Here is a 17,830-nt window from a genome sequence, read left to right as displayed (position 1 = left end):
GCTGCTGTACCGCTCGCTCCATCTTCTTTCATTCTTCTTTGCTTTCTCGCTCCCGTCAACCCACCTTGGCCTTTTCAAATAACGTACGATTTTAAATTCTTTCAGGAGCTATGAGTGCCTACTTTTTAAAATCGTTTCATTTGTGAGGAAGCTGGAGACACACACACAAATGTCTGGGTGTTACAAATTGATAAAAAGATTCAACATCACACATGGAAATAACATTTGCAGATTTTTGCTTTCATACAGCACATAATTTCATTTGCTTTGAAAAGTCTACATGTAGTTTTGAGTCACTGATCAGCTCCCACTAGTGTATTCTGAATCAAACATTTTTAAACTCACAGTAATGGGTCACAGAGATTGATCTGATAAAAAAAAAGGCCTTAACCTTCACATTTGAATACTGTTTTGAAGTCAAAAAGCTGTTCAAAAGGAAGACTCTATGGCCATATTTTGCGACTTTTACTGTCCACATCCTGAGCTACGACAAACTGAGTCCTCTACCCACCAGATCCCCCACCCTCTGTTTCACTCAGTCCCCCCCTGTTCCTCTTCCTGTGTGCATTTATGACCTGAGCGTTTAAAAAACTGCCTCTAGAGAGCTGTGTGTGTGACTTTTGGTCCTGGGAAGATGAAGTAGATCCTCTCTGAGACAAAGCCCCTTGTGATGTTAATGATTTTATTACTTTCAAGTTTCTCACTGGGGGAGTTTGGAAAAGCGCACTTTAACCCCATGTTGGAATTACTGCAACATGTGGTTATTCACATGATGATGATGTGAGTGAGTTAATGAGATGGAGAGAATCGTTAATAGAGATGGAGGATAAGTAAAAAGGAATTCAAACTTTTTAAAGGGTAGAGAATTAAAGGAATTAAAGAGGACTTTGTCCTTAAATTACATTTGCATAAAAAAGAGCAAACATCTGATTTTATTTAATTTCTCTACACTATTTCTTTTTGTTGAGTTACACACAGACAACCTTCAACAACAGTCCTAGCTGGACTAAAGAGGACTTTAATATCACAATCAGTGTCCGGGAAATATAATTTCACCTTTCCTACTAAGAAAGCTATTAAATGAAAACAGGAAGAAATAAAACAAAACTGCAAATGTGCAGTGGTTTCTATAATATAAGCATTTCCCATGTCTATTTCTAAAAAATGACTGGACTAGACATTCTCTATAGAAAAGGCAAACTGCTTTCCTTTTCTTCTGAGCAAAGAAGACTAAGTGAGAGAGAGCCAGTGTACAAGGGAGAGTGAATCAGCAGAGTACATTTAAGATGAAGGAGAGAGTGTTGACAGTATTTGTTCAGCTGTGCTAATGTTAGGACATTTAGAGCTGCAGAGGAAAATACTTAATGCAAAGTTCTCCATTTCATTTATATTCGAGAAGGAGCAGGCGCACATGCTCTCTCTCTTTTGCACACACCTACGACTACCACTGTCCACGCAATGATGGAATGAATTGTGCATGAGTGAATGCAAAGCTGCAAGTGTGACTGTGTGTGTGTGTGTGTGTGTGTGTGTGTGTGTGTGTGTATGTCTATGTGTGGGTGTGTAAGAGGGAGCTTGTAATACATCAGAGAAAAACCAGTTTTGGTGCATAAAGCAAGGCCAGATGTGGAGCAGAAACCAGATCCCTGGACAGAGTGTAACGGTCCATCCGTTGACTTAACCAATTCAAACATGAAAGACACAACCTCACACATATGCACATGTAGACACACTCAAATACACTGTACAGCAGAGGGAACCGCATACACTGTGCATGCAAAACAAAACACATCAACACAGACGCATTCAACCAGTATATATATATATATATATATAAAAAAATGATTTGACATACAATGTGACAGTTTGCTTCTATCCTGTAGGAAAACTCCTTGAGTGCATTCCAAGAGGTTTTAATTAAAATATGTCATTTTCATCAAAGCCCATTTACTGTAATATAACATGAGCTACAGAGCACGCAAGTCTTACATGTGCACTCTATAAACTGAGTGACAGTCGGAACAATAGCCTCAATGATAGCCAGCAAAATCCTGACCTTCACTCTCACCCTAAACATTGTGAAAAAGAGTATTGTGAGTGAAGAGGTTTGCCAGTGAAAAGGATTGAACCCTGTATGCTGCTTCCCTTTTTTTTCCATCTTGTTTTACAAATTCAAGCCTTTGAATTTCTTAGGCTTAGGAAAGAGTGTCTTTCCAGCCTGGTTAATTGAAGGTTAAATACAAACCACTAAGCATTAACATATGCTGTTGGCATATCGCAACAAGGGCAGAGCATAGAGACGGCTAAAAAGCAAAGTAGCATATATCATATCGGAGTTTTACTGCAGTTCCTCCCATTGTAAGAGTTGGGAAAGCCTTCGTCAAAAGTCTGTCTTCGTCAAAAGTGTGTGTTTTTAATAAGGCTCTAAATATCAGAACATCCCATTACCCATTATCTAAAAACCTTATTATCAGCACCATTGTAGAAATAGACAATGCCTGTCACAGTGAATATTACATTTGAAAATTTCATATTTAAATGAATCCCTCACCTGTGCGACCCCTCTTATCAGCCCCATTGTGGGAAAAGACAATGCATTACATTAAAGTGAATATTATATTTAATCTCCATTCCTGTAGAAATTGTGTATCTTTACTTAACCATTTATTCCCTGACATTGTTCACTTTGTGTAGAAAATGGATTTTGACCTGGAGAACACGCAACTCACCTTGTGACATGCAGCAACAAGTCACGGCCAAAAGCAGTGAGTCAAATGCGCTTGTAGCACTTTAATTGTTACACTAAAATGGCGGAGTCAGACAAGCAAGGTTTTACATGAATTTATAATTTAATATTTCAGTGAAGACCTTGCAGAAGAAACCAATTACCTGCTTTTCTGTGGTGATGCGTGCATCAGTTAGTTCCAGCTGCAGACGCTCCACCTCTTCGCCAGCATGGTGCAGCTCGTTCTGGATTTTGTCTTTCTGCTGTCTGTCTGTGTTCAGGCTGATTCTGGTCTGATCCAGGGTCTCGCTGATATCACTCAACATGCACTCACTTGTTTGTAACTGAGGTGTGAGCAGAGAGAGAAAAGATGGCAGAAGGCATGTAAGTGTCATTTGTCTAGTCGTCTATGGTTTGAACATTCTGCAAAGGCTTTGAGAGGGACAAGCAGACATGAAGAAAGCTGTGGAAGAGCAGCGCACAAGGAGAAGAATGGGTGAACCATTATAACAAGATGCAAGTCAAAGAAGGAGGGAATGAAAGTATCATTTAGAGACGTTTGCCTCTGCTTCGTCACCATAGCAGTGAAAGGGAACATCATAAAAGCTTTGTACCAGGCTAGGGAACCCTACAGTTACTGCATTCACTCAGGACCAATAAAACTGGACACTAACTTCAGAGTAGTGTTTCTCAAACCTGGAGGCAGGACTCACAGAGGGTTGTGACTCATCATCAGACAAGAAAAACAATGTTTTTATTAACTTGGGTCCTTGGAAAGCATCAAAGAGTGTTTAGCTAGGTCATTGCACCTTTCTAATGTATGAAATCATTACAAGGAAGGTACCCATATTCCTGAAAGAGGCAGACGCCAGTTCATTTTCAAATGCTTACTTAAACCTGTGACGCTACAATTTTTCAAAATGAGCCCCAGAACATCAGTAACATGCAATGCAAACACAGCGCTAAAATGATCACATTTAAACTGCCGCTGCTGTCTAAGTACACCAGTGATGTCAAAAAGGTAACAGGGGAATTGAGTTAGTGTTGGAAAAGTGAGGGCATAAAGTCGGCATCTAAGAGTGTGTTACTTTTATGTTGAATGTATTTCATTTAGCTGGCTGACAGGGCACCCACACTGCTAAAACACTAGCAGCAGACAAATGACTTGGTTTGGTCAAGGACACAGTAAATGGGTTAATTTAAGCCTAAAACACATCACTGCCACGCGCCACTCTGATACACCTAGAGGGGCGAAAAGAGAAAGAAAAGAAGGAGAGAGAAAGAAATACAGAGGGAGGGAGACATAGAGAGAGAGAGAAAGAGAGAGAGAGAGAATAATAAGAGAGAGAAAGGACAGTGAGAGAAACCTAAAGGCCATTCCATTCATCATGCGTACGACTCTTTAATGTTCACATTCATTACCACTGGTTCTCATTGGGGCGAGAGCAAGGCCGGACAAGGCAGATGAGAGAAAAAAAAAGGATGAGAATGAAAGCAAAAAAAGAGAATGGTCTGAAGAAAAATAATGAATGGAAAGAGAAAAATTGTCAAAACAATATTTAACCCCTCCTCCAGTCTTATTCCCTCTAATGGCTAAGTGATATTCATACAAACATGGTTCTTCATTGTACAACAAGACAACCCTCTGCGGAGCTAAGATGGTGGCGATGAGTTATTAAATATGGAGAGAGGGCAAGGGAGGGAAGGCGGAGGAGGAGGGGAAGAAGGACAGATGATTAACTGTGAAGGAAGTAAAAAATGAGGAGAATTCCCCAAAGTACCTGACTGGATTTGATTTAGAGAACATTGCCCAATTCTGTTCCTTATTTAAGAAGAACTCTCATCCTGTGTGTGTGTGTGTGTGTGTGTGTGTGTGTGTGTGTGTGTGTGTGTGTGTGTGTGTGTGTGTGTGTGTGTGTGTGGAAGAGAGAGAATGTGTTACCTACTTTGCTCTGCAGCGTGGCCAGGCTTTCTTTGAGCTGTGCGTTGCATTGGACCAGCTGTTCAGAGTGTTTCTCCTTCATAGCCAGTGTTCTCATCAGAGAGTCCTGTGTGGCTCGCAAGGCAACCACATCCTGGTCCAGGTGCCTCACACGATCCTCTCTATCTTTCATCTAAAACACACAAATCTGTACTCTATATACATATATATAGTACATGCACAAATCCAACATACACCAGACATTTTGCTGCCGTTAAGGATTTGGTCTTTGATGCCACTACATTTTGTAGATTTGACACCAAAAGAACAAATAAAAGTCGTATGCTAAATATTAAATTTTCTGTCTCTGCACTGAGTCAAGCTGTAGCAGTTAAAGAACAGAAATTTATGTACAAAAAATAAATAATAAATCTTTTTCCTTCACACATGTCACATTATGTTTCCATTTTACTGAGTGTGCATCAAGTAGGACAAATTCATATCAGTTAGCTGGTTACACTTAGCTGATCTTGTGAAAGACTGTCTCTTGTGTGCACCATATCTCTACAGTTTGTCCAATAATGTTGGCAGATGTAGTAACGATAACTTCAAGCAAAAACAACATTCTTAGCATAGATATAGATGCTTACTCTCTTGCCTTTTGTTTGAAAAAATGTTCAGTCCTTTTTAGTACAACCTTCAAGATGTCTGTTTAAAACTAAAACATCCACACTTTTATCATCAAGATGGAAAAAGGACCTCGGTATGTATAGAAAACACTGGAAAACTAAATGCATGTGCGCTAAAACTAAAACAAAACAACTGTTGTCACTGTATATAAATTAGTGCTTGAGAAATTACTGTGGGGAAAGAAGACATAATTTCAAAGGAAGCAGACAGTGGCTGAACTCCTCACCCCATGCATGAATGTGAGTGTGTGTGGGCCTGTGGCTCAGAACCCCTTTACCAAATCAAAGCCCCTATTCATTAGCACTGTGTTAAATGAGTCCTGTGTTAGATTAGTGAGGAGGCTCCACAGACAGTCAGCACACATACAAACACAAACTTAAAAACATATTTACATGCACTGTACACAAACTGTGCGTACACTTCTGTATGCACACATAAGTACAGACCCTTGCATAGTTTCACCAGCCTGCATGATTTAAGATTTGTGAGACAGAAAGACATGCAGATATAACCACAACATAGACATAAAGGCACGATCATAGCAAAGAGCAGCACCCTTAACTTGTGATCTCTCCCAAGCTCTCCCATCATCTCCTCAAACTGCAGACTATGTTTAGGGGTTTGTGTCTTGGCATTGACACAACCCACCTCTACCTCCTTCAAAGAGCTCTCCAGACACACTAGCTAGTGCATATATCATCCAATGCAGTGCAACAGTGAGTTAAAGGTGGCCTTTTATGCAGTTAAATTATCTACAGCAATCCTAATGGATGGTAACAATTATAAGCAATGGGGCAGTCATTGCTGTGACACTGAATTAAAATGACTCTTTCATCCGCATATTCTAGCAATTTTAGTGTGACTATTGGGAAATTAAATACATTTTACAAAGCTAAGACAATAATGTGTGAATTTCAGAGCTGCAGCCACATTCAACAGATTACACAAGTGGGCAAAAGTTCATCTTCTTTATGCTAACCCATCTAGATTTCAAGAGGGATTTCAGATGAAAAATTAATATGAAGGAAAAGAGCACATTTTCTATACAATTTAGATATTATTACCATTAATGTAAAATGAAGTTCAGGCAAGGGGAACTTGTAATTCTTTTACCGTACTGACTTATGACTACAATTCATGCTATTAGACAAAAGCAATATTTAATGTGAATTAAATGTATATATATATGTATAAATAATTAAATGTATTAAATTAAAACATAACTCTTTCTATAGATAGTTTTAGCTAAGTAATGCCATAGAGTAAGAAAGATAGTAATTTAATTGATAATGCAACATTGTCTGGAAGCTGCTACAAAGGTAGTTTAGACTAACCCAAGGTAAAGCGCTGAAAGGACAAAAGAAAGGGCAAAGTAAAGTGACTAATGGAATCGAAACTTTACCCCAGTCAGCTAGTAACATACATTATGTTGCTATTTTTACAAGGTCTTGAGCATTGTTCACAGTGCAATATTTAGTGCTTTGAAGGTCTCTAAATGCACTCATCTTGATTGAAATAGTGGCAAAATGCAACATGTGGCAATTTTGTACATTTAGATCATGTCATACTTTGATCTTAGAAAATCATAAACATTTATGTTACTCGATAGTCTACAAACAAGGCATCTTGAATGAAAATATTTATATTTCTTTTTGCTTACAGCCTGCTGTGAATCTAGTACTCTTAAAAAAAACCTGAAAAACATTATGTTGACTTTTCTTTAATGCCACCCATCTATCCAGTTAGTTAAAGATCACAATGTCTGTTAAAATCTCTCCAAGGTCTTTATAGCACTGACTTTCAGAAGTGCATAATATGGTTACATAATTAATACATTACGGTGATTTCTTTTTTCATCTGCAAATCTGCCACCATCAGAGATGATTAAAAGTTCCCATGTGGTCTGTGTGAAGACTTAATTCTCCAGTGGGGGAGTATAGGACCTTGGCTGGAAGTCCGGAAGAAAGCATATCAGATTTGTGATTTTATTTCAAATGAGTGCTTAAGCCTTGGACTTTCATATTAGTAGAGCTCCTATTGAGAGAGAAACCTCAATCTGATCAAGTCTCATTACTTTAGCAATCAAAGTTTCGCCCCTGGGGTCCTCCCCCTCAACTCCTGCCTCCCACCTCCTCCCATCTCTCCTTTTTTCCTCTCCTCCTAGCCATCATATGTTTTTTTGCCACCGAGGCAGAGAAGAGGAGAAAGGGAGAGTGGCTTGCGCAAATCCTTGATTGGCCAAAGTCTATCCTCCATCTAGGATTACGAATAGAAATGGAACATTTGAGGACAAAGGAAGGAGGGGTGAGATGGGAAGAGACAGAGAGAAAAAAGAGAGAGATTGTGGGTTAGAGAGAGATGTGAGTTGCAGAGTTATGGGCACAGAGAGAGAGAGAGAGAGGGTGGCTAATATAATTGAATTAAAAAGATGGAGCGGGGCCATTTCTAAGCAGGTGGGAGTGTGGAGTGAGAAAGAGCAGGCTAGATATTAACTTCTAATAAAAGAGAGATTAGAAAGTGGCTAGGAGGACTGCTCTGTCTTTACCTGTGGGAGTGACGGCCCCCACATAACCTTTCACTGCAATATGCACACTGATATTGGCCGCCATATTCTCAGCATACCGCACACTGACGGGCAAATACATATACACAAGCATTCATGCACCGAAAAGAATCCCTCACACAGAGCATATACGCACACACATATGCAGAAATATATGACATTTCAGAAGACATACAGGCGCACACGCGTAAAGCATTATCAGCTCTCATCCAGTGATCCAACAGGCGGCAGTCATCAGATAATGAAGACACAGCTCTTTGGGAAGTCACTGCCATGCAGACAATTAATTAACTAATTGCTCTAATGAGCTTGTTAATGCCACGGTTTTTTGGCAGCCTGTGTGAATACATTAACAGGGCTAATTCAATTAAACAGGTGCAGATTTCACAGCTGCCTCTCTCATGAGCACACACACACACACACACACACACACACACACACAAATCCTACAGGTGTTGTGTACATGTTCGCTCCATTTGACTCTGATGTCTTTTTCAGCAAAACCTTGGCATTCGATCAAAAGCATAATGATATGCAGATCAAGTGGTGTGTACTCGTGCATTTGTGTGTATGTCTGTCAGTGCTTTTGCCTCAATGGGCCGGTGTGCCTTTGAATCAAGCAGAAGTACAGCTCAATAAGCTCTACCAGCAATGGTAATCTGTATAATTGAAAGGGTATAAAATAAGTGGGTGGAAAACTGATTGAAGCGCTATGATAGCACAGTTAAATTAGCTAACAGAATCCCAGGGGTCAACCAATAATGTTAGCCAAGGCTTCGCAATGCAATACAATTAATTTGCTCAAAAGCTTTTCAATATTATACATTCATGTGTGTGGGTTTGACAAAAACAGCTATGAACTGCAAGTGAATATTACCGAGTTAGTCTTGTCTTCAAGCTACTCATCCCAATACTTGGAAGTCCATGTTCACAAACACTACAACTGTGAAAGCAGCTATGACAAAATTTTCCACCAAAAAGGACCCATTGGTTTAAGAATTTGTAAAATGTCTTTAAATTCCGTACAAACATCAAAAACATCTAAAGCATGTTTATGTGCCCACATCTTACTTTTTGTTTCACTCCATTTAACTCTTCAGTTAGTTGGACAATCCTTGCCTCTTTCTCCTCCATCCTTCTGTGAAAAAAGGCGCAGAGTTCATCCTTCAAATGCACCATTTTGGCCTCAACCTGGAACAGAGAGTGTCATATTCACATTCACATTTGTTGTACTAAACTGCAATCTTCTTCATTCACAAACTTCCACTGTGAAAAATGATAAAGAATTGAGTAATATTGCATGGAATTAAGAAAATACAATCTCTATAAAGTTGCTAAGATTGTGTAACCATTATTTTTGATTCTTGACATGCATATGTTCACACACTATGCAGTACATACAACTCACACACAAATACAAACAACCATAGCAGAGTGTGACTTCACTCAGCAGGTGAGTATGTGTCTCCTTGTGTAAAAATGAGTCTGACTGGTGATTTGATGGGTTTGGTTTGTTATGGCAGAACATACAGAAGAAGCTTCCTTACTGGCTGACAAAAGCACTGAGGTTGGTGGTTAGCTAAACTCCCCTGGAGATGATACTACTGATTAATTTCCTCCATCTTCATCGCCTCCCCCCACCTCCCCCCATCCATAAGTCCGCTTTTTCCTCCCTTCCCCCAGCCCCTTCAACCATTGCTGAATATTAAATCAGTTCCCCCCCTTTTTTTAATTTCCAGATAACCGCCATTCATTTTTCTCCTAGTGTCATATAGCCATGACATGGCGTAGCACCCTATATATTAGGGATGGCTGATGTGAGTTATTGTGATTGTTATCTTTTTTCCATTTACTTCTTGTGTGTCCTACTGTACACTATGCATGGCTAAATCATTACCTGTGCATGTGGTACAAATATCGAGCAACACCATTAGTAATTTGCAGTGAAATTTCCTATCTTTACAGTTAGACATGCTCATGTTGCTGTGTTTAAGAACCAAACGGCACTGATATAAATATTGCCAGTGGTGTTTTGTGTAGTGTTTGTTTCCTGCTGGCTAATAACAAAGACTGTTTTTGAGTTGAATTATATGTTTGCATGTACATTTTAGTTGGTGAAAGGGGAAGACAGGTGCATGTATACTGCCCCAGTTTGTTTTCTAGTGATTCTGACTTTTGCTATGGCACTTTACAGCTTAGAGACTGATATTAAAGAGGTAAGTGACACACAGAGAAGAAATACACAAGCAAGCCTGAGAGCAAACCTGTGGTTTTCTACAATGCATAAACAGCACATATAGTGTATATGTATGTTGCATGTGTGAATTGTATGTGCAGTTACACAGTCAGCCATTAATGTGTGCACACATGTGACCACAAACACAGACAGACACACACTATGGGTGTCATCACTCAATGTCCCAGCTGCAAATGAAATCTCATTCTCCTGAACAATCTCTGTAGCCCACTCTAAAATATCTCACTCCTCCCCACCCTCCTTCTTTTTCTAGGTCGTCACTAAATCACACCCTATTTTTTCTTTCCCAATCTGTACACCTGTTAAATATATTTATCAAAAAACGCATGCTGAGCAGAAACCATCGCATGTAAAACCTGCGTGTTCTCATTTATGTTTTTGTGTCATTAAATATTTATTTATTCTTGCATTTTCACCCAATTTAACCCTTTACAATCCTTTAACCAGGCTCTGTCCCGCATTCAGACATGTAACAACAACAGCTGCTCTCAGGTTTTAGTTCTTCCTTCCTTGCATTGTTGTGCCTTCCTATCATCATATTACTTCACCTCACCTGCTTGCATAGCCTGAAACCTTGCCCTGGAAACTGGGGAAGTGGGAAGTGATTTGGAAAAATGAGGGCAATAAAAAAAAGAAAAAAACACAGGGATGAATGGAGAGATGTGATATAAGGTAATATGCTAACCCAATCAGCAGGCTGCTGTTTGCCGACAGTATAATCAACATATCGGCCTAATGTCATTACAGCTATATGAGAAATAATATTGCGTGAAATGATATTGCGTGGCGCGTGCATGCCTGTGTGGTGCACGCATGAACAAGCTCACACATCCAGATGTATGTATCCATGATCACTTCCCACACACAGACCTGCAAACACACAAAGAGACACAAAGATGCAAAATCAAGCAATACACGCACTGCAGAAATTTATGCTGTTTATTCTTTTATGAAAATTTTTACTTGTCTGACAATGTAGAGAAATAAAAGAATTTGATGATAACTTGATGTGATTTATTAGATAAACATATTTATATTATTTTAGCACTTTGAAAATGAATTTCATTTCTTAAGAGTATCCTAAGAAGTAAAGCCAGATTTACTTGAAGAGATAGATCAGTTAAAATCAATATACTTTTTCTACTTAATGTGCAAGCGCACATATTCATCTGTATATTCACACACGCAGACTGCCCACTGGCTCTGACACAAGAGGATATTAGTTAGTGTGTGGCTTCCATATCCTGAATGCATGAGGCCGCTGATGGCCTCTATTGATGGACACTGGCGTGAAGCCATCACTCAAGTTATGGAGCTTTAATTGGAGACAGCATAAAACGATAAACCAAGAAACATGCATGGCTGAACAGCCCAATGTAAACCATTAATCATAGCGTAGGCAAAGACAAGTGGCCGCCACGTACACACACAGATTTCTTTGTGTGCACACGCACAACTGCAGAAGCACACAGATACGCACTGCTCTTGCACCACACACCTTGCACATGTGCACGTGGCACACACACACATTAAGCATGGCAGAGACAAGAGTCCCAGTCACATATTCTCATGATAGATGACCCATTTAACTTTGATTTCTGAGAGAAATGAGCTTGCCAGCGATACAGGGTTACCACACAAGCACGCGCACACACGCATACTTACTCACTCATTCAAAACATACATTGATGCTATACATGGGCTACATATATGAACTCACACTGTGCATTTAGTTTATATGTAAATAACAGTTTGTTTTATTTTGCAGACATGTATTCAGGCCTGATCTCCCTTTCTCTCACACACGCGTGCACACAGACACACGCAGTAGCACTTATTTGCATGAGGAGGCTTATAATATGGGGATGATTTGTGATGTAAGCAATAGGAAGTGAAGTAATTCATCAGTAGCTGTGTCTAACACACATCTTCACTGGTTATAAATACAAATATACACACACACACACACACACACACACACCCACACACGCGCACACACACACACTTACCTGCTTGTAAAATCTGCACAATCCTACAGAGTATAAATCAGAAGCACAAAAAGTTGGTATGAAGGAAGACCCGTTAATAACGCAAATACACACAAATTTACACTCACACCCATTCCACCCTCCATACAGTTTAAAAAAAACTGACAGACATATATGTTTTCAGAAAGCTAGATTCATATGTAGCCCTCTTCATAGCTACAAAGCCTGTGAAATGAGTTACCAGTATAGTGGGAACAGCGTATATGACTTTCTCTTAAAAATGTTATGCACAGATCTGAATATGTACCATTATTAACTGAATGTATCTAAATATTTCTGTATGACCAAATCTGGCTTGATTTGACTTTGTTTTATTACTTGACTAGTGTAGCTTATGAATAGGGACTTTCACATATAAAATTCAGCAGTGCCATATTATCTAGTATTAAGGCAGAGTAAAAAAAGAAAAAAGAAATATTTTATATCCCATATGGTCTGGAAATGATTAAGAGACAAGGTTGTATCACCTTTATATTATGTCAGTGATGTAAAATATTAAACAAAAGCAGGGGACTTCTGGGAAAGTTACAGAACTAGGTGAGGACTGCTTTCTAGATAGCAGTTGGAATAGACAGAAATGTGATTAGTTCGGAAAGGAAAGGGTGCTGTAAGGAATTTTTCAAATAGAGGAATTCTCACATTAAAAGGGAAGATGAGAAGTGACTGCTGCTCTGACTGCAGTGAAAAGGTTATTCGTCCAGTGGGAAGATGACAGCAGAACTGAGAAAGCTCAAGGCCTCAGTGTCAGTGGGTTGATCAAGTCAGTAGGCTGACATGGAACCAGAGCAAGAGAGAAATTACAAAAAAAAAAATCTGTTTTTTCTGTCCCCGTGTGTACCATTTCCTAATATTTTTGAACACAAGCACGTCTGTTCCAGCTTTGGTCCCTTGAGCAATTAATTTTTTGCACAGTTGTAATGTTGTAATCCAGACCTTTTCCTATTTGGTTTGTGATTGCAAATGTTAATGCCCCACAACCACCCCACCACAGCCACTGTCCAGTGACATATGAGACAATGTTGATATTTAGACAGATGGATGATACATAGAAGGATAAAAACCGTCCAAACGCACACAAACACATACAACACGTGCGCACACGTTCCGTACAGCGGTTGCAGCCCCTCAGCGCTCCTCTGTCCTCACATGCTTGGTTTCCCCATCTAATTGCTGCCATTCGTCAGCATGTGCGTGCATGTGTGCGCGTGTGTCTGTGTCTCGTGCACTCCTGTACTTTGTGTTTTTGTGTTTCTTTTTTCCTGATTCTGTCACTGTGCATTTACAAAACAGCGAAAACAGTGAAAGAAACAAACAATCAGAAAGACAGGTAAGAATGGCAAAAGACAGAAAGACAGAATGATACAGAGGCAAACACACACTCACAGAGCTGTCACAGTGCCATAGGGCATGCAAAACCTGTCAGCATTTAAACCTGCTGGCTTGTGCTCTGGCTTGCCAAGTGGAATTAGTCTCATGTAATATGCCAACCTCTTTATCAAAAACAACCTCTATTCTAACCATACTTGTACATAAACACAATGTTTTAAATACAATCAGAATCACTTCACTGAGAACAACAAGAGCATATATTTGTTGTTTTGTCAGATGCATTTAAGCCAATCTTTGTAAGGGGCAGACATCAGGAACGTGAGTATGCATATGGAAATGTAGCTACATATCAGGCACAGTAAGCAACAAGGAGGTGTGTCCAAAGAACAAACAAAAAAAAGGAAACAAATACCAATAAGACATGAACAAACTCACTTCCTTAGTATGGAAGCTTCCAAATAATTCTCCAGAGTGGAGTAAATCAAAAAACTGTGTAAAACAAGTTAATTGCAACTTAACTTGACTTATATGTGGTATTGACATTTTCACATATAAACAAATGAGACTGATTGCACTCTTTGGAGCAATCATGAAAATATGACAGTGCTGATGAGTGAAGCTGTTTATGTTCTGTACGGCCAGTGTGTGTGTGTTTGTGAAATTGTGTAACAGTGTCTGTGTATATTTAATAACAAGGTCCAGATTATTACTTTTTTTTCACATGTGCTCGTGTGTGTCTGTGTGTGTGTTCAACATGATAATTTGTCACTTTATGTTGTGAGGGGGGCAAACAGATAAGCAATCCACAGCACAATCCTTCATCCTGCTCTGATTATAAATCAGCTGGGGCTCTCAGAAGCAATCAGCAAGAGCAATCTGCAGCCAGCACAGACACCTTATCAATCAGAGGGGACCATCACACTGTCACACACACACACACACACACACACACACACATGCACATAAACTAAGAAATGCACACAAATTTGTACGGTCCTGCACCCACACCTACATACACAGAAGTCTTAGACACAGAGGCAGGTATGGCGCGATTGTAATTCTACATCCCCACCCTGTAGCCTTTTTCCTCCTTTTAAAACTTCCTTCTCTTTTTTCGTTTTTTTTTCCTTTCTTTTTTTGTTGTCTTGTGAAACAGGATCACAACAAGTGAGTCGCAACATGAGTTTCATCCAGCGAGCTGCCTGGCGGCCACGGCACAGTGCAGAAGCGAGACGCATCACTCCTAATTACAGTCTGATATTAATAACAGAGAAAAATATTAATCTTGGAGGTAAACACTAAGCCGCTTAAAGGAAAATTGCAAATAAATCAGATTATCTTATAGGAATATCCTCCAAATAGGCCAGGGGGGTAATGAGAAACCTGGGTCCAACCTCTTTCTCCCTCCCTCTCTCTCTTTCTCTCTGTCATTTCCCACTCCCCATTCTCCAGCAGGATTGAAAAAGGTGTGACTGTGTGTACGTGTCTGGGTGTGTGCTTGTGAGTGCGTCTGTGTATTTATAAAACTGCAGTGCGACCCCTCCTTCCCTCCCACCTCCCCCACCACCAGCATCACCTCCTTCATTCTCTCTCTCCTTCACTGCTGTATTCATTTTTCACCTCCAATTTTATTTTTTCATCAGTCGGGGGGGCGCCGCCGAGCAGATTCAATTAGGTTCTGTGATTGGGCCGCTGGCATTCAACGGGGTCATGGAAAGGTTAAAGAATTCAGTGGCACAAACATGATTATGGCTCTGTAGCATTTGATCAGAAGTAAGGTTTGTCACGGCAAAGTGGAGCTCCTCTGTTTCTTGCACTGGGACCACCAGTTTGGCCTGAGTGTGATGTGAGAGCTGTTTCAAGTGTTGGTTTAGTTGATTCTTTCACTGAATGATAATTACATGCTGGAAAGCCTCAGTATACAGCAGGAGTGAAGAGATATACTACAGAGATATACAGTGGCAAGAAAAAGTAACTGAACCCTGCATTTGAACCTTGAATCTGTGTTTATGTACAAATTTGTCTTAAGATTAGGTCAAATCTACACTTAACCTATAATAATGAACAAACACAAAAAAGAGACCTCAGAGGTCTTTCAATCAAGAATATTTATTTGCATGAAGCTTATAAAGGGCTAAAAAAGTTGATTGTTTATGTGATGTAAGGCAATTACCTGCATATATACATGGACAAACCCGCCGTGATGTCACCTGTAGGTTTCCTGAAGGGGAGTTTTAAACCTCATTGCTGTGGCTCTTGCTGTCGCCAACTTGGCAGGGTTTGACTGATGAAATGAGCAAAAACGTGGAGCATGTCTGGAGGTGAGGCGAACTATGCAAACATCTCCAGACCACCCACCTGTGACTGAAAGTGGCCGCTCCTTTAATAATGCATAGCTTTAAGTCTTAATACACAGTGTTTCTACAGCTTATGGAAAGTTACATTTAAGGCATTTTTAGGCTAGTTAAAAACCAAGTGAACTTCCATGTCCCATGAATGGTAACTCCAACATGTCTGTACTGGACATGACCTTTGCACCAATAGCACACTTGCTGGTGTATGTGCATGTGGGATTGTTTTTGCCCCCATCATGCAGGGTTGGAAACACCGTCTGTACAAAATACACTTTGCATGAATGACCTGGTATTGATGTCAGCCATGTCCCGAAAACTTGGTTAAATAGTCAATTTTAGTTGAAGTAGGCACTGAATCTGCATGAGGGATTTGGTAAATTATTTTTAAAAGTTACATTGTTTTTAAAGCATTCTGAGATGTTAAATTGCAATGTCAGAAAAAAAATGATGAAAATCCTACTTCCTAAGTCTCAGCATTTTTAATTCTGAAACTGTGACTCAAGACCTTTTAATACAAATGACGGCCTTATTTTTTGATTAATTAAATCTATGCCTTTTAAGGATCTCTGTGCAGAAAATCAGTTGTTACTTTTGTGCTTTAAAGGTAGACATAAGATTTTTTGACGTTGACATTCATCAGTTCACACTTAGAGAGACTGTCTATAAACGGAGGTGATTTAGTATTACTCTTCCTAGAAGTGGGTGTCAGGCCTAGATGACGTAAGTGTAAAGCAGATTGCTCAGTGAGGTAAAAATATCCCCAGATTACTAGTTTGTAAGGCTTAAATGAATTACTCAAGTGGGTTAACATTTGTGTTCACGAGTCTACCACATGTAAATCAATTGTGCGTGGCTGCATGAAGCATGACGTCCATGACAGGACACCACAGAGGTGCAGAACTGAAGTTTAACAAAACGCTTTGGGACTATATAGCGGCACTGGGAGAATGGTTTGTGGACTTTTGAAATAAAGACTGAATTGTCTGGGAAGAGCACACAGCTGTACGTGTGATGTTAAAAGGGCTGAGCATACCAACACTGGACGAAAATGGCCGAGCTGAAACAGTTCTGTAAGTAGGAATCATCCAAAATTCTTCCTGAATGTTGTGTCAGACCAGAAACCCCTGTTTTGAGTTGTTGCTGTCAAACTAAATTAAACTACTTCCAAGGATTTACCTACTTTTTGCCACAAACACTGGAAATTTTTTATGGTTTGTTCAATAAATACAAAAAAGATTGCAACTGTTTGTGTATTATTAGGTTAAGCACATTGTTTGTGTCCTTGTAACTTACAAGACATATAACTCACACTTTATGACCAATTAATGCAGAAAAACAGGTCATTCCAAAGGGTTCACATAATTTTTGTATATATAACTGTACACAAGTGCATGTGTATGCAAAGGTGTGGCATGCAGCCACACCAACGAGCAGGAAAACAGACATATATATATGCACAGAAACATTTATTCTCTCTCTCTTCTTCTCTGTCTTGCTCTCTCTCTCTCACACACACATTCAGAGAGTAGCAGAGTAATAAAGCCCACCCTTGCAGTGAAATTAAAGCTAGTCAATGACACTGCGTGCTGAGTACACACTAAATCATTTTTATACCCAGATGAAACAGCCAACATAATACCAGCTCTGCACATGTATCCAATATCACCTGGAGACTATGAAAACAAACAAAAAAAAAGAGAAAAAAAACAACTAATCAAATATCATACTGGATGTGTCAGATTCATGTCAGTACAAGAGATTAATACTAAATATAGGAAATATGGTACAATAAGGGTATGAGATCTTTTTATATTCAAAATGACCAGGCACAGAGCACATTATGAGATATTGGATTGATAAACAGGCTGTGATGCTGTTGTTCAGTGAGTATAATAGAACAATGACGCTGCTCCTGGGTTAGCAGAGATTGCAATATGATTTTA

The 17,830-nt window shown here is 39.5% G+C and overlaps 1 protein-coding gene across 1 annotated transcript in view; it reads right to left on the bottom strand.

Annotated features, from left to right (window-relative positions):
• Positions 1–17,830, bottom strand: part of LOC111565924 (myosin-9) — a 91,987-nt gene that overhangs the window by 41,551 nt on the left and 32,606 nt on the right. Inside the window, exons 6-8 of the mRNA XM_055006908.1 lie at positions 8,971–9,090; positions 4,672–4,839; positions 2,890–3,069 (exon numbers count right to left, since the gene is read on the bottom strand). Coding sequence (XP_054862883.1) covers positions 2,890–3,069; positions 4,672–4,839; positions 8,971–9,090 — 468 coding nt within the window. The remainder of the gene's footprint in view (positions 1–2,889; positions 3,070–4,671; positions 4,840–8,970; positions 9,091–17,830) is intronic.

This window comes from Amphiprion ocellaris, chromosome 22, assembly GCF_022539595.1.
Source record: "Amphiprion ocellaris isolate individual 3 ecotype Okinawa chromosome 22, ASM2253959v1, whole genome shotgun sequence".
Lineage (NCBI taxonomy): Eukaryota > Metazoa > Chordata > Actinopteri > Pomacentridae > Amphiprion > Amphiprion ocellaris.
The sequence above is the reverse complement of the archived record's forward strand: the minus strand, read 5'-3'. Positions and strand labels throughout refer to the sequence as shown.